The sequence below is a fragment of the Vespula pensylvanica genome, chromosome 5, assembly GCF_014466175.1.
Source record: "Vespula pensylvanica isolate Volc-1 chromosome 5, ASM1446617v1, whole genome shotgun sequence".
Taxonomy (NCBI): domain Eukaryota; kingdom Metazoa; phylum Arthropoda; class Insecta; order Hymenoptera; family Vespidae; genus Vespula; species Vespula pensylvanica.
In genome coordinates, this window is record NC_057689.1 from 6,896,558 (window position 1) to 6,913,242 (window position 16,685).

Sequence of the window (16,685 nt, forward strand, 5' to 3'; positions counted from 1 at the left end):
TTTAAATTATTCTTGAAAGTTTTTGTATTGTGTAAATTATAATAAGTAGATATGTGAAATTGTAAAAATTTATAATTACATTAATTATTACTTACATATTATTATTGTTATGCTACATTTTTGGTAAATTGTCAATAACAGATATTGTTCATAAGCAAATTTTTATTTAATGTAAACATTTGACTGTAGTCTATAAAGAGTAAAGTTCAATCTGGATTCCTATACAATGTTGTAATCATATAACCCTTGCTAATACTATACACTTATTATTATTTTTAAACATACATTTTGTAATATTTCGTGACTTAACATTTTCAATAAAAATTTCAAACTCAAGATTTTCAAAACAAATAAACGTTTATATTTATGTGTTCAGTAATATTAAATCTTATATAATTGAATTTGAATTTTGAAGAAATTATTTACAAAAATTATATTTTTTAAAGACCAGAAATATCGATTATTTAATTTCCTGTAAAAACTAATAATCAATTACTAAATGATTATTAAGTACAATATATCTTTAGAAAATACTGTATTTAATTAATTGTTAAATATAATTCCATTGATTAATAAGTATTAAACAATCATCAACTTAATATAAAATCTAAACTAAATGATACAGAAATTATTATACATACACTTCAATGTTTCTGAAGATTTGTCTTACATATACAAATTATTAACTTTTAATTTAAATAGGATCTACATATCTGTACAACAAAGCACCTTATGTTTTGACTCTTATTTGTACTATATATAAACCAGATATTTGTGATACAAAGATAAATTATCAAAACATTCTATTCTAACAATCAATGATGACTTTGGCTTATTAATAGTACAATAAACAATATGCACATCTCTATCAATTATATTATCTTTTAATATTACAAAAGATCATATAATAATAAATAAAATAAAAATAATATGACAAGTCTAATACATAAAACCACTTAAACTGTAAAAAAAGTTACAGAAATAATTTTCTATTAATATTTACCAATAATTTGTTTCTATATCTATTTTTACTTTTACTTATTAATTATATTTCTTTCGAAGATACATACATTGACATATATACGTATATATACACAAACACATTTCATTTAAATACAAATGAACGAAAATCGTTTTGTTTACAATAATGTAAATTGAATAACTTATATTTGTACAAATACCATTTTGTAAGTAAATACTATTAATATGTAAAAAATACATACTTCTATAACTTAAAAGATGTGATAAAAATATTTATACATTATCACATCAAAGGTGGTCCTGTATATTTGAGATTGTGAGAATAAAAGCCTGGTGGTTTTTCTGTAGCTAGCAATTGAACTTCTTCAATAATATCTCCTGAATCTGTGCAAGGTTTGGAATTAACTGTTTTAAAAAAAGTACATGGTCCAGGACCTTTCCCAGAATCATCTACACCATAAGGGGGACTAAGTATATCTAAAAATGCAGCTGGTCCTTCTATGCATGAAATCTCATGCAAGTTTTTATCTTGCGGTGTGAGCACACAAGCAGGGGAATTTTTATGGAGCGTTATAGGTTTGTGCCTAAATGCTTTTATTTCTTCATTCATATTTATATGATCACCATTGGTCTTTAAAGTAAAACTGTTTATTTCAACAGTACCACTGATGACCTACGATATTATTTAAAATATACTTAGTCTCTTATAACAATACTTAAAGCTTATAATTATATAAGATGAATATTCAATTGTATTCTTTTCATATAGATCATTTATATAATACTCTATAATATTTTAACTCTGAATATTAGAAGATATATATATTACAAACGTATTTATAAATTTATATATTTACATGTAAAATATATGTAATAAATGTACCTTCAGAAAGCCATGCATTCCTGGATGATCATGCATAGGCATTGTAACACCATGTTTTAACATAAAAATTGCAATAGTCATATCTCTATTTTCAAAAACAACAATAACACACATCGGAGCAGATTGTACCTTCACAAAATCAAGAATTTGTTTGTCTACCTTCACATCTTCTGCAGTTATTTTATTGATTAGATTCCATAAATTATCGAAGTTTTGTTGATATAGTTTATAACCTGCATTTCTTCTACTGCCAAACGTTTTTAATGCTTGTTTCCATAATATTTGTATTGCAGAACTCATGATAAAACTTTAAAAGGAATCACTTTCGAAATAACTATTTTATACAAGTTCTGTATCTTTTCAAACAAATTCTCATAACCAAATTTATATTTTGTTACGAAAGTTTTCTTTTGCTATTAATTCTTATGTACAATCTCAAATATTATTTAATGAATGAACATCTTTAAACGATTCTAAAAACACTTGTGAAAATGGTTTCACATAGAGGTTAATCAAATTAAATATGAATGTAAAGATCTACCACTATTGCTGCCATTGAAAATAATATGACAAAAGTAATTTAAAACAATAAACAGCAATACAACCATTCATATTTTCCTTTCTTCATTATTACATTTTTTTTTTATTGTTTCGTACAATTATTTGTGTCAAATATTTACAAAAACAAAAAATAAAAATATAAATTCTACTATTTTAACTAAAAATATAAATTACTAAAAATTCTATAATCTGATTGGATGCGATCATTAGGCTCTTTCATAGAATCTTTCACAGTAGATAATGTCACATATAATACTTGATAGTAGTATCCCTATAGTATTTTTTTTAAATATTACGTACTTTAAAGATATATATAAATATTATAATATATTTTAATATTATATATTTCAAATATATATACATGTATAAACACATGTACACACATATATATATAAATTAAACTACGTTAAAAAAAGAAAAGAGAGAAACAATATCAAATAAGATTAGATTTCCTTTTTGGTTGGATACAATTTTCAAATTTCGCGCTATTGTTTATCTTTCTTTTATTACTCCCGCTATTATTTGAAAGAAGAAAATTAAATCTTTTCGTGAAACAATTTTTAACACTAATAATTACATACAAGCTGATCGAAGCGCTTGTGGTGTTACTTTTAGGAAGTTTATTTAAAGTAAATCGTAGTTCAGTTTAAATTTTAGAAGAAAATCGTTTGAATTGAGAATATTATTGGTATGTGTAAAAACGTTTCGTAATTCGTATCACCCAGAATTCTTTTGAAATTCTAAGCAAAGTAATTAATTTCATTACCAGTGAAATAGAGCTGTATTATTACCGATTAATTTAACTAATGATAAAACATAATTCTATTACAAGTAGTAAAATTCAACTAATGATTAAGTGTGATTGATAACGAGAGGTGTTAGTTTATTATAATAAAAATCGAAAAAGTCGAGTAGAACGAGATATCCGCCATTTGCAAGTTAAGTCTAACTATTGATTTCGTATGGTTTTAAAGAAGTTAGTACCGTTCTGTGTGAATATATTTTATTTTAAGTTGAAATATATTTAAATCAGTAACTAAATTCTGAATTATTAAAAAATAATCTCCTATAAGTGAAACACGATATAAAACAATAACAGAACAGATTATTTGGCTATCATATTTTGATGTCAATATACCATTATGATTTATATTTATAACTAATAATTTTTCAAAACTGTGTAAAATAAATTATATATCAAGTTAAATTTTAATATGAAATAATTCTATGGCTATAAAAAATGATGGAAGTGTACCCTACTTTACCAAAATTTATGGTGCAAGAATGCCCGGATGAAGATGATTTGACAGATATCGATGATGAAGTATTTATTAGAGATGGGAAAAATGGAGGATTAAAATTAGATGAGGATGGTGGAGTTAAACGGCCTTTAATGGCACCACGTAAAAAATATAGAAAATTGTGTAAAGTTGGAGTCAATAGATTCTTTTATAATACAATTTTTATATCTATTTGTTATTGGTTCATAGCATTAATAATTCTATTATCCTTAATTGCCCTTTGTATGTATGCTGCTAATATATTTCCATTGTCATTTGCTACGTTTAAAAAATGGATATCTCATGAATTAAAATCTTCAATAAGCAAAATACATATAATTCCATGTACATCATTATCATCAAAGATAATATGGAAAAGAACAATATCAAAATTTACTTCAGAAGCTCCTTTAAGAAGCAATGATGTTAATAAAGATGGAATTGAAGACATTATTATTGGATTCAGTACAGGTTTGTACTTTATTTATTTATCATTTTTATTTATTTATCATTTTTTTCTATTTATCATTTCTTTTAATATAATTTTTATTTTTTTCCATATAAAATTCTAATGTTTTTATAAGCTTTAATTTTCTATGATTTTTATACTTTATTCTTTTCAGATATCTATTTTGTAATCATAGCATGTCTTTGTTATAATTTATTTTCATCATAATTACAAAGGTGAATAAATAATATATTGTGTTATCAATAATAATAATTTGATATATTTTTATTGTGTTGGTATATAACATTGATACATATTATTTATAATTAGGTTTAAATACAGAAAATACTCCAGAATGCTATAATTATTTTGAAAATCAAGTACCTTGTTTGGGTGGAATATTAGCATTAGATGGCCAAACAGGAAATACACTTTGGATTCATTGGACTGTTTATGCAATTTTTTCAATGGATTGTGGACTGGATATAACAAATGATAAAATTAATGATTGCATTGCTTCAGGAGAAGGTGGAATGCTTTATGCAATTAATGGAAAAGATGGATTCATTATATGGAAAATATCAAATGAAGAACTATCATCATCTGAGCATTTAACAATGTTTCATATATATAATGCAAAATTTATACCTGATATTGATGGGGATGGTATTGGTGATGTTATTGCAACAGGCACTATTCAATCTGACTTATCACGTAGCAGCAGAATTCTTATTATATCAGCAAAAAAAGGACATATTCTACATACCATTAATACCCCAAACATAGAATTATTTTCTACTCCACAGACAATTGTACATCCAGATGGTGAAAATATATTTGTTTTAACTGCAAATAATCAAATGCAATCTGGTGCATTGTATATAGCATCTAGTACTAATTTTATGTATGGCAATTTAGTAAGTTCATCATAAATATACTATAAAATACATTGATATTTAATACTATTATATTGTATTACATATATATATATGTGTGTATGTATATATGTTTATATAGAAACTAAAGGAATTGCACCATAGTTCTGGTAAGGCAGCACTGTTACCTCCTGTTTTGGCAGACATAACAATGGATGGAATAGTAGACATCATTGCATCTATGTTTGATTCTACTATTATAGCTTATGATGGATTAACTTTTAACCCAATATGGAATTACACTGTTCCTAATTCTGAAATACTAAGCAGTCCAATACCTGGTTATTACAATGATGATGACATACCAGATTTTATGGTAAAACATAAAGTAGAATCAGCATTTCCTAAGTATTATTATACTATCTCTATGATCATTGATGGACAAACTGGACAACCTTTATTAGAGAAACCAATAGAAGATACTTTAAATAAACAGATATCAGGTTTATCAGTTACTATTGATGGTTTTGGCAATGATTGGTTTTTACACTGGTCTGGTAATTGTTTACATAATGAAAATTTCAAAGAATTTTCGAAAAACAAAAATTTTCTATCACAAACACATACTGATTTATGTGAAATAAAGTTTAACTCAACATTAACTACAAATTTATTAGCTTTGAGTCAACATGTTGGACCACCTGGTATAATTTTATATTCATCGGAAGAATATAAAATATTAGAACTTAATAATTCTGTTGATATAGAAAAAGAAATTGATAAATATTTAGAGTCATATCATGATATGGATTCAATAGACATTGGTACTTCAAAAATGTATAAAAACTATGACAAAGGAGTAATATTTAAGCATAACAGAGATGAGGATATACTTGAAGAATCAACTAATTATCATCAAAAACTTCCTGAAATGACATATGAAAATCAAGAACACTTTGAAGGAGATAACAGATTTGATACTAATTTTCAACTAAATAACTTAGAAAATGTAGATACTGAGAATTCTTTACATCGTAAAAATAAATGGATTACAAATAAAAGCTTAGGAAATATAAAAGAATATGATACATTATATGATAACAACAACAGTAATGATAAAGGAGATGATCAAATTATTGATTATTCACAAATGGATGAGTTAAGAGAGCAATCTAGACAAGTGACTAATAATGATACAACAAATAGAGATTCCGTAATAAATAATAACAATTTTTATTATTTGTTTTCTCCGACAGTTAGAAAGAAAAGAGTTAAACAATCAAATTACATATTAAATAAATCAATGAATTATAATAAACAAAGACAACGACCAAGTGGTATACTATTACCTTCTTTTGTAGATTCAAAGAAAGGAAATTCTATAGATTTGGTTTTCTCAACTTTTGGCTCACCATTGTCAGAAACATCTATTACATTGCTACAAGAAGATTTAGATTGTATATATAAAAAAAAAATATTATCTAAGAATAGTATGCATCATAGACAAAATGCAGATATTATTACAGAATGTTTGAATGAACGTAATGATAATTATAATTTATTTGAAAAAACAATAAAACAAGACAATATTAATATTGCTCTTGGACAAATGACAGTATATAGAATGAAGTTAGAATGTGTTTGTCCTGAAGATATGTTACCTAATCAAGTATGCAAAACCATTGCATCTAAGCAAAGTTGGCCAGAATATTTAGGATCGTACGACAGTGGATATTTTAAACCATTACATAGAAATATTTAAAATTTATGAAAAAATCATTTTTTATGTAACATAAAAATGAATTAAATTTTCTGAGATATTATGGAACTTAAGTACAAGTATTAATGTGAAAAATTTTAATATTTATATGAAGCGTTAATCAGAATAATTATTGTTTACAAGAAATATTGAATCACATGTTATAGAACATTTAAAGAATTCACATGTTATAGAACATTTAATAGTAGATGTGATAATAAGATCTGATGGTAGATTTGCATCTGATTATACTTAGTCGAACATCATGTGCCATTAAAATATAAAGATAATATATTATAATGATATGATACATTATTATATTTTTACAGATAAAACTGCATATTTTATTAATCTTGATATTATAAATGCTCTGAAGTTTAATAGATCTCTATATCATCGAAAATCTATTTGATTCTTTGAATAAAAAATTTATTCATGCTATAGCAAAAAACACTATATTTGCACAGATTGTTCCTATTCTTTGTTATTTAATTAATACAAAAGAAAGATGTTACAAATATAATTACTACTAAATATAATTACCAAGCTAAATAATTTTTATAAGCAGGTTCCTGAAATATAAATTCTATTGTAATGTGATAAATATAAATAAATTTCCATATTCATCCATTAAATACAATATTTTTTGTCACTATATTTTTTTTATTTTATTACGTTTATATTTTTGTATTATTAATAGTATTAAAATAATAATTATATTTATTTTAGTTTATTCAATAAAAATGATCACACAATAAAAAAAAAAAAATGCAAAGATTATGTCTTTTTTCAAGGTAATAGAATCATTCATTGCTTGTTTGATCAATATGTTCATTATTTTCTACAGTGTACATAAGGTGATTCTCTACTGTTTTTTCACAATTATTGTGTATTTAAAATATCAAGCGAAAATATTTACACATTAAAATATAACAATATATAAAGAGAGAAATTTCCATAATCAGAAGGTATATAAAAAGCTTAAGATTAAATCAATACATATTAATCCCCTTATATTTCTGTGCAGTGATTCAAATAGGGCCTACTAAATGGTTGTTTTTTTAATTGATACATTTTACTTAACATATAATGTAAATTACAGAACTATGGCTACACAATGTAAACCAATTGAACTTATAACTCAAGAAAAATGTAAACATTTTCAAAGATCAACATCAACAGCATTTCAGTATTTTCCAACAACACAGAATAAAAATATACGTTATGATACTGAAATATTGGATACCGTTTTGAAAAATATGAAACAACAATATTGCATATCAATGTTGCAATCAAAGTTGTTTAAGAATGTAGAAACACAAACAGATTATAGAGAAAGTGAGACACAGACAGTACCATGGGAACCTCAGTACAAGATACATCCAGGTATAATTACATATAGAAATAAATATAGTATATTATGAATATAATTTTATTTTTTAATTAGGTCATAATCCAGAAGTACTGACAGTGACTCATTTAACTTGGGATCATGGATTACCAGCAGGAATGCATGAAATTGAAATTATTAATAGAACAAAAATGAAAAGGGCTTGGGAAATGTTTCTTCCACCAATGGACACAGAAGCTAATATTAAAATACGAAGATGTATAACAAAAGCTTTAGAAGAAGAGCAATGGGCATTTAGAGATGCAGTAAGTACATTATTTTATACATCTTCGCAACATATATAAATCACATAAATATATATTTAACATAAATTATTTGTTGAAAAAAGGAAATACAATACATAATGGATCTACGTCTTCAGTTAATGGAAAAGCTTTCACATTCGAAAGAATGTAAATATAATGAGAATATGCAAAATCGCTTCAAACGTTTGAAAAATGATTTAGGAATGTATAGAGATGAGAAAATAAAAGTTATTAGACAAAACTTAAAACGAGATTTGAGAAAATTACATAAATTACATTATGATAAAAAACAACTTCAAAAAAGAGATACTATACAGTCATATATTAATCATGCTTCTAAATTGTATAGATCACAATTAAATTTTGAAAAATATTCTCCAGGACAATTTAGAAAAATGAAAAAGCAATCATATAGAAATGATAACATTAATCATGAAAGTACGATCGCAATCTTAAATAATTTATTCTTTTATTTTATATGTCATAATTTTAATTAATATTTTTTACATATATGATTTTTACATAAATTATCTTCTACTCAGAAATACAAAGTATTGATGCTATATCAACTAAGTTACCGAGTTACAAGGAACCAAAATCAAAAATTGTATCACCAACGGAATTATGTATTCGTCAAACAAGGTGGACTGATGATAAATTAAAAACATTATACATGGATTTAAAAGCAATGAGATTAAATATTATACCCCCAGAAACATCAACATTAATGAAAAAGAAATATAAAGTTCCTGTTTTACCATCTACACCATACAGAGTTCAGGAACACAAAGATACATCAATAGATCAAGCGGCATTGTATATCCAAGAAACAATTAGGGGTAGAGCAACTCAGTGTATGGTAATGTCATGCATTTTATATTATATTTATTATTTTTTCTGGTCTTTATCTCTATTTATATTATATTTCTTTGTAATAAGAACATAGTTAATTTCTATAGAATCTGTAGAAATTAATGTGTTTAATTTATTTTTTATAGACACGCAGCAAATAGTAAAAGCCAAAATAATCCAGATTCTTATATATAAAAACTTTTAACTCATTATAATATTAACTTCTAATTCCATCATTTTAGAATTAAGAGACATTTATCTTAAATACTGAAAAAGAATAATACCATTTATAGATGTTTGAAGGTAGAAATAGATGTAGAGAACTAATTAAAGAACTACAATTCGCTTATGATATTATGGATCATAATAATGAAGTACAGCAAATAGAAAAACAAGAAATAATTGATATTCAACAGAAACAACATAATAAATTATTACAAGAAGAAATTTTGTGTGAAATTTTTGATTCTTTAGAAGGAGCAACTGTATGTGGAATATTAGATCATTTAAGTAAAGTAAGAAAACTGACAATTTTCCTGCTGAAACATATGTATCTGTTACGAAATTGCTTATATACTTTTTAAAATAAGGAATTGATAAGATTGAAAGATGAACGCAATGCACATATGTTTGCATTATTTGCTGAAAGAGAAAGATTAAAACGTGAAGCGGCTGAGGCTGGACGACGACAGTTAGAACTTAATCGCCGTAGGGAATGCGATGAAATGTTCCGGCAAATAATAAAAGTAGATCAAGGTTCTGTAGAAATTTATTTAGATGACGTTATAAAGGAAGAAATTGAAGAAATATCATATCAGAATGCTGAACAACATATCTTACAATTCTTTGATCATGTGGACGAAATCTCAAATAATACAATAGGAAAGTATGTTATCACACAGTTTTATTGTTCATTAATATAATTTAAATATTAATAGTATACTTAATAAAATACGAAGTATGTGTGTATCAACAAATACCAATGCATTAACATTAACTAAAATTGTTCCAGTATGACAGATCTTGCAGAAGAAGAAATGATAGCAGATATGATTTATAACTTTGTCTTACCAGAAGTAGGAAAATTTAATGTTCGAGAGCAGATTAAAAAGAAACAGCAAAGCTATTTACAAAGTGCACACGCAATATTATATGAGAATTCATCAGACTCTCTACCTGTTGAACCTATAAGCAGTGAAAATTCAGAAGAAGTCCATAAAGAATCACTATTCCAGGAAGATTCAGAGGAAAATGTACAATGAGTGATCTAAAATTGAATTCAAACAAATTTAACTTATAAATAATTTATGATTGAGAATTTTTTATAAAAGATACTATACCTATGAATTTCATTTCAGCATGGAACTTTATAATTCTTTTTAAAAGTTTAAATGTACATTCACTCCTTATATCTACGTTAAAGTTATCTATAATCCATCCAATTTCTTTTCTATATAATACAGTTTATCACATTTTTACTCTTCAAAGAAAGATATGATCATTATTGACCTGATCTACAAGAGATATTAATTCTATGCCAGGAATGTAGTATAGAAGGGATAAATCTTTTTTTATTAATATATGATATTTGAATATCTCTGAGATATGATTAAATTTATAAAATACTGTACTACTTATTTTTGACAAATTTGTATAATTTAAACATAGTGTAAATATGTATAAATTTAATTGGTTATATTTATTAAATAATAACTCAAAATGCACAGTATAAAATTAACAATATTATAATAGAACATGCCTTTGAACAAGACCTTACTATTTACAGAAAAGATTTAGTGTGAAGTAGATGGGTATCCTTCTACTGTATTTCCTGCAAGAAGATCTGATATAAACTTTTTAAATTTGACATCTTTTGCATCATTTGATGGTTTTCTTTCTACAATTAATTTACGCTTTTTAGCTTCTAATTCTTTTGTTTGAAGGGAATCAGAGTCACGTTGATTGATGATATCAATATGTTTTCTTTTGCAAGTGTCTATAGAATCAGGCTTTTGTGTTTCTTCCCTTGCCCTACTTAATTCAGCAGTTAAATCACCCATTTTTTGTTCCCATTCTTCCAGATGCTTTCTCATTTCTGCCAACTGTGTATCTTGATCATGAATCTTCTTTGCTTGTTTTTGAAGCTTCAAATTTTGGACTCGCATTTGAATCATTTGTTTTCTCATTCTTAATTTCATTTTAGTTATTTCAAATTTTACAAATGTTACAGAAATTTTATTTCTTTTAGTACGACTATAAATCTTCTTAAATGTTTGGTTTAGTTTTTCTGTACTATAACTATGCGATAATGTAGTATTATTTGAACTTGCAGTATGATGTGAAATCATTAAACTTCCACCAGGCAGTTCGTAAGAACCCACATTACTAACAACAGATGTACAAATACTGTGTTTTAAATCTGGTAAAATTTTTTCATCAAAGTGTTCCATAGCCATACTACTAATATCACGTAATTCTTGCAGTATTTCATGCGCTCTAGGTGGAGTCTTTGAATCACGAATCAAACGGAGGACACGAAATATTTCATCGATTACCTAATACATCAAAGATACTTTTTATATTAGAACAACTATGATCTAAGTTAAAGAAAGTATCTCATTCACTAGATATGAATGTAAATTTCGAAAATCATATAAATGAATATGATGGGATATTTCTTAAACTTTGTCATATCGTTTAATTATAACAACTTACTTTTCCAGGAATGAAGCAACATAAGTTTAAGTCCACATATTTGATAAATGTCATTGATAACATCGATATTCTTGTCTCTATTGCTGTCAATATATCGCAATGACGTGCTAAAGGATGACTTCTTCGTTCAGATTCTCTACGTGGTAATTGACTTTTTACTGCACGTAGACATTGTGCATGATATTTTTCCATAAGATTGAAACCACGATTTAGTAGTTTCTTACAAATTCGATCAAATTGTTTACATACCTGTAAGTCAAAAATTTTATTTTTTGTCACTTAATAATCACGTGACACAATGTAGTCAACATATACTTGTATGTATCTTACAATTCTGTATCTAGAAATTTCATCGTAAGTGAGGTTAGAGAGAACAGTCTCCAGCACAATATCAGGAAGATCAATTATGTTCAACATGTTTAATAATTCCAAGAGAAGTTTCACATATATCCGTAATTTCTATATAATTTGAAAATACAGATATAAAATTAAATCGAAATATCTACCTTAAATTAAGACACGTAATAAACAATTCAGTTCAATCAAACTAGTAAAAACCTAACTTCTACTACACACGACGTATAAGCAATTTTTATATCCAACAAGACTTAAAATCATATTTAAAGAAATTAATTTAATTCAAAATATATTCGTAAAAATAGAGTTACATACACATAGATACATATATAAGAAGTAAGTAGATAAAACTTATAAAGTATGATACTAGTTGTTAATTATGTAAAAACTACGTATTCCTAACAAATATATACGCATCTTATAATAACAAATTTTAACATATAACGTTGTTTATAGAAACAACAAATATTTCTATAAAACATTTTATAAATTTTATATAGAGTGAACACAATAGATGCTAAATATCTCGAAGATTTTTTTTCTACATACTCCTTATATTTTTATTTTTATTCGTTTAAAAAAACCATAATTTTGATCGAAATCGACATTTTATAAATATTATTTCGATCAATCTTATACTTTTGAAGTTCACTATTTATGTATCATTGTCAACAGGGACGAACTCATCACAACCAACTTTCAATTTGATTCATATTGTCCAATATGACAAAATGTAATAACAGCAATACAGTCTTAAATTAATTAAAAAATATATTCGTTTAAAACTACTTCATCGTCTCACATTTTAAATCACCTAAATCACTTTAAACATAATTATTCTAAACAAATCCAATAAGTTATTAGTCAAGTTAAGTCCTTAGGAACAAAGGAACCTAATTCATATTCGATATTACTACTCTGCTTTGAATACTCATTGATACATTATACACGTATGAACAATATCAAATTTTTCTACTACGCAAGCCTAAAATAGTCCAATAAAGCATCCAATTAAAATCGAAATTACATTTGTAAAGCTAATGTGTTAATTTCTATGATTTCTGAATATGCACGTCTGGGATTGGTCACTCGTTTTAAGTCTCATTCTTATGATTCAAAGTTAAAACCTGAATCATAAAATTTATATCGAAATAGTGTATTGAATATATGCTTAAATGATTAGTGGCCGATGGCGCGCATAGAAGTGGATACCGGTGAATATTAGTAAAGTAAGATGTCGTACGCTGGGATGGGACGTGTTTTTTACATCGCGTGTTTTTCTCTCCTCTTGGGAGTTGTAAGTGCAAATAATCAACGAGTGGCAAAAGAATCTTTGGTAGAACAGCTCGATGAAGAGAATTGGGAGCGTATGCTTCATGGAGAATGGATGGTGGAATTGTAAGTTGAAACGATGGTTGAAGTCGTCAAAATTGATGGCGTGTAAAATGCGGCGTTGCACCAAGATTTTAAGCTCTTTTCTTTCTGCATTTATAGTGCAAATTAATCGAATATAATCAGAGATTAGTACGGAAATATTACTTTATCGCATTTGCGTTAAATGTTTATTACGGTGGATATAATAATAAATTTATAATTATAATAAATTTAAGATTATAATAAATTTGAAAAACGTGTTCGTGATTGCTTTAAAATGATTCATAGCGTGAAAGCTTCAATCTTTTTCTTTCAATTGTTTTTTTTTTTACAGTTATGCTCCATGGTGTCCAGCTTGTAGATCTCTTGAGCCTGTATGGGAACATCTAGCATCTTGGAAAGAAAATCTAAATATAAACGTTGGCAAAGTAGATGTAACTACTTCTCCAGGACTTAGTGGCCGCTTCATGGTTACAGCTTTGCCTACTATTTATCAGTAAGTTCTTTTGATGTAATTATGTTAATTATATCTTTAAAGAGAAATTATTTAATTATTATTATTTTTAAAGTGTAATGGACGGTGTCTTCAGACAATACAAGAGTCCAAGAGATGAAGATGCACTTATTGAATTTGTATCAGAAAAAACTTGGAAGAAGATTGATCCTATATCCAATTGGAAAAATCCAACTTCCGTTCATATGTCTCTTCTTAGTCAATTCTTTAAATTGTCACAAATATTAAGGGTTATTATAGAAATATTTTTATTATTTTCATTAACAATATTCATTATTTTTTATATTTTATCATTATATATATTTTCCTTTTATTTTTTTCAGGGTGTTCATAATAATCTTACGGAGGATTTTGGATTGCCAATATGGGCAAGTTACTTGATCTTTGCTATGACGACTGTTATTCTAGGCGCTATATTGGGCATAGTAAGTTAAATTCTTATAGTTTGCAATATTTATTATCTAATCTATAAACTATGTTATTAACCAACTTATTTATTATATATTTACAGTCCATCATATGCTTTATTGACTTGATATGTCCACCTAAATGTATACATCAAAGAATGAAAAAACAACAGGATGAAAGCGGTACGGTTGCGCAAGAAAAAAGTTCTGCAGATGATGAAATCGTCGAAAATGTAAAAGATGATTTAATAGACGAAGAAGGTTCAGAATCGGAGGAAATAACTGAAACAAGCAGTAAAGAAAAGGATTCCAAAGCAGATACCAGCAGTCCGAACGTTCGTAAGCGTAAGCCACGTAAAGCTGACTAGAGATATTAATTTGTTAAATGTAAATAATTCATGGTCTCAGAAAATTGCGCAGATGACATTTATGCATTTGTTGTTGTAATCCACATTTACGAATCGAAGTGCTGTTTCACTCAATGTAAAGTGGCTATCTTGCACTTTACATTACTCTCGTTAAAAAATTTAACAAGTATTCAAATAAGTATGGCAAATTTCTAAGAAATAAATTAATGATTATTATATATTCATTTTGATAAAAGTAAAACCATAAATCGTTTTCGTAAATTTTCTATTTGTATTGAATTCGGATAATTTTTGTTATTTCTTTATCCTGTTATTCGATGTTAACAGATACTAATCAGAAAATTGTTATTTTATTCGACACTATAATGATTATTACTTATACGAGTATTTAAATATTTCATATTGAATTATTACTTACACGAGAACATTACTTGTCTTAAGAACAAAGAACTTATCGGTTATATCATATCGCTATTAGTTTAATATCTTTTTCGTTTTGTCTTTTTTTTTATTGGGATGTTATCTATTTACGTTATTTTAATTTTATTTAATCTTAAATATTTGAAAGAAATTATATCAGTATTTTCTCCATCAATTAATTTTTTTATGCAAATAAAGAAAATGTTGAAAGTTTAGGAAATCTTAATAGTATCTAGTGTGACGCGTAAAGGCTTACACATTTACGTTGCTTTGTAACCGATCGGTCTCGCAAGGTCTACCATTTAAGAAGTTTCCTTTTTACTTCTACGATCCATAACGCTCAATTATGATATTATTCGATGCTAAATCGAACGATATAATTTTAAGTAACTAATTATAATTCACTCGGAGATTGTATTTCTATGTGAAACAAAAACAAATTCATAGTTTTTATGCATTTACATACAAACGTTAAGTTAAAGACTCGTATAGAAAGTAAGATAGCAGGATTACCGCAATATATTAAGAACCAATCGTAACATTATGTAAGTCTCTTTTATTTTTAAATATTTATGTAAAATATTTAATATAGAATAACAAGAGTGTAGCAAAACATATACAAAGAACTATATTACTCAGGACAAGGTTAAAATATACGTTTATAAATAACCGGCATGTTTGTAACATTTACGAAATTCTCGTCTTTTTTTTAACGATCTCCATGAGACTATTGCTCTATATAATGTGGCAGTCTATCTAAAAATTGTTATTTAGCATATAATCATTAATATTTATCTCGTTCACACGTAAACTCTGAAATGAAAAGATACGAATGCGATAGTAGTAACATCAAAATGATACCGTATCGCTTTCTAGTTATCTGTAAATATCTACGACTACACGTAAATGTATACGAGCGTATAATTTGTGATCTTTCGCATTCTACCGTTTCTTCGACAACGCATTGACATTTTCTACGTTTGTTAACGTTTAAATCAATGCGCGAAAGTCCGTTTTCCATCAACATTCCCATGCAAAATACCATGGTACATACACATACGCTTTTAACCAAAATGTTCGTGTCTTCGTTATCGAGATAATAAGATAAGTACGTTACAACGGGAATAAGGACTAATTATGTAACGTTGACTTCCTAATAAACGCATTTAAGAGAGTAATAAAAGTAGAGATCAAGTTGCGTTCGAACTCCATACCAGTTCTTTCCGGTCTTTGAA

General features: G+C 26.4%; 5 protein-coding genes across 8 annotated transcripts; 3 read left to right on the plus strand and 2 right to left on the minus strand.

The window, feature by feature from the left end:
- Nucleotide 1: 1 nt before the first annotated feature.
- Nucleotides 2-2,538, minus strand: LOC122629223 (2-aminoethanethiol dioxygenase). Its single transcript, XM_043812386.1, has 2 exons — nucleotides 1,865-2,538; nucleotides 2-1,654 (listed from the first exon to the last, which is right to left on the minus strand). Exons 1-2 carry the CDS (start codon nucleotides 2,162-2,164, stop codon nucleotides 1,265-1,267), a joined length of 690 nt encoding a protein of 229 aa, XP_043668321.1. The 5' UTR covers nucleotides 2,165-2,538; the 3' UTR covers nucleotides 2-1,264.
- A 517-nt stretch (nucleotides 2,539-3,055) lies between these two features.
- On the plus strand, nucleotides 3,056-7,074 carry LOC122629221. The gene is made up of 3 exons (XM_043812383.1): nucleotides 3,056-4,176; nucleotides 4,484-5,070; nucleotides 5,171-7,074. Exons 1-3 carry the CDS (start codon nucleotides 3,666-3,668, stop codon nucleotides 6,788-6,790), a joined length of 2,718 nt encoding a protein of 905 aa, XP_043668318.1. The 5' UTR covers nucleotides 3,056-3,665; the 3' UTR covers nucleotides 6,791-7,074.
- Nucleotides 7,075-7,504: 430 nt separating this feature from the next.
- Nucleotides 7,505-10,642, plus strand: LOC122629149 (cilia- and flagella-associated protein 91-like). Its single transcript, XM_043812233.1, has 7 exons — nucleotides 7,505-8,173; nucleotides 8,235-8,443; nucleotides 8,527-8,881; nucleotides 8,986-9,302; nucleotides 9,589-9,810; nucleotides 9,886-10,181; nucleotides 10,308-10,642. The coding sequence occupies exons 1-7, from the start codon at nucleotides 7,837-7,839 to the stop codon at nucleotides 10,555-10,557; spliced, it is 1,986 nt and encodes a 661-aa protein (XP_043668168.1). The 5' UTR covers nucleotides 7,505-7,836; the 3' UTR covers nucleotides 10,558-10,642.
- A 333-nt stretch (nucleotides 10,643-10,975) lies between these two features.
- On the minus strand, nucleotides 10,976-13,318 carry LOC122629151 (F-box only protein 28). Of its 4 annotated transcripts, none has more exons than XM_043812239.1 (4): nucleotides 13,170-13,318; nucleotides 12,341-12,469; nucleotides 12,011-12,259; nucleotides 10,976-11,850 (listed from the first exon to the last, which is right to left on the minus strand). In XM_043812239.1, exons 2-4 carry the CDS (start codon nucleotides 12,425-12,427, stop codon nucleotides 11,089-11,091), a joined length of 1,098 nt encoding a protein of 365 aa, XP_043668174.1. In that variant the 5' UTR covers nucleotides 12,428-12,469; nucleotides 13,170-13,318; the 3' UTR covers nucleotides 10,976-11,088. The 4 variants fall into 4 exon arrangements, with proteins under 4 accessions (XP_043668174.1, XP_043668171.1, XP_043668173.1 ...); XM_043812236.1 differs by having other exon boundaries at nucleotides 12,683-13,315; XM_043812238.1 differs by having other exon boundaries at nucleotides 13,007-13,314.
- A 219-nt stretch (nucleotides 13,319-13,537) lies between these two features.
- LOC122629152 (thioredoxin-related transmembrane protein 1) lies at nucleotides 13,538-16,636 on the plus strand. Its single transcript, XM_043812240.1, has 5 exons — nucleotides 13,538-13,765; nucleotides 14,076-14,237; nucleotides 14,311-14,485; nucleotides 14,579-14,680; nucleotides 14,767-16,636. The coding sequence occupies exons 1-5, from the start codon at nucleotides 13,602-13,604 to the stop codon at nucleotides 15,028-15,030; spliced, it is 867 nt and encodes a 288-aa protein (XP_043668175.1). The 5' UTR covers nucleotides 13,538-13,601; the 3' UTR covers nucleotides 15,031-16,636.
- The last annotated feature ends 49 nt before the right edge of the window (nucleotides 16,637-16,685 follow it).

Coding starts and splice junctions, on each gene's coding strand:
- LOC122629152 (XM_043812240.1), top strand. CDS start 13,602: ATGTCGTACGCTGGGATGGGACGTGTTTTTTACATCGCGTGTTTTTCT. Junction 14,486..14,578: donor AATTGTCACAAATATTAAGG/GTTATTATAGAA, acceptor TATTTTTTTCAG/GGTGTTCATAATAATCTTAC. Junction 14,681..14,766: donor TAGGCGCTATATTGGGCATA/GTAAGTTAAATT, acceptor ATATATTTACAG/TCCATCATATGCTTTATTGA.
- LOC122629151 (XM_043812236.1), bottom strand. Junction 12,260..12,340: donor AAATTTCTAGATACAGAATT/GTAAGATACATA, acceptor TTTGACTTACAG/GTATGTAAACAATTTGATCG. Junction 11,851..12,010: donor GTTGCTTCATTCCTGGAAAA/GTAAGTTGTTAT, acceptor TTGATGTATTAG/GTAATCGATGAAATATTTCG.
- LOC122629149 (XM_043812233.1), top strand. CDS start 7,837: ATGGTTGTTTTTTTAATTGATACATTTTACTTAACATATAATGTAAAT. Junction 8,882..8,985: donor TGATAACATTAATCATGAAA/GTACGATCGCAA, acceptor TCTTCTACTCAG/AAATACAAAGTATTGATGCT. Junction 9,811..9,885: donor TATTAGATCATTTAAGTAAA/GTAAGAAAACTG, acceptor TTTTAAAATAAG/GAATTGATAAGATTGAAAGA.
- LOC122629221 (XM_043812383.1), top strand. CDS start 3,666: ATGATGGAAGTGTACCCTACTTTACCAAAATTTATGGTGCAAGAATGC. Junction 4,177..4,483: donor TATTATTGGATTCAGTACAG/GTTTGTACTTTA, acceptor ATTTATAATTAG/GTTTAAATACAGAAAATACT. Junction 5,071..5,170: donor ATTTTATGTATGGCAATTTA/GTAAGTTCATCA, acceptor ATGTTTATATAG/AAACTAAAGGAATTGCACCA.
- LOC122629223 (XM_043812386.1), bottom strand. CDS start 2,164: ATGAGTTCTGCAATACAAATATTATGGAAACAAGCATTAAAAACGTTT. Junction 1,655..1,864: donor GAATGCATGGCTTTCTGAAG/GTACATTTATTA, acceptor ATAATATCGTAG/GTCATCAGTGGTACTGTTGA.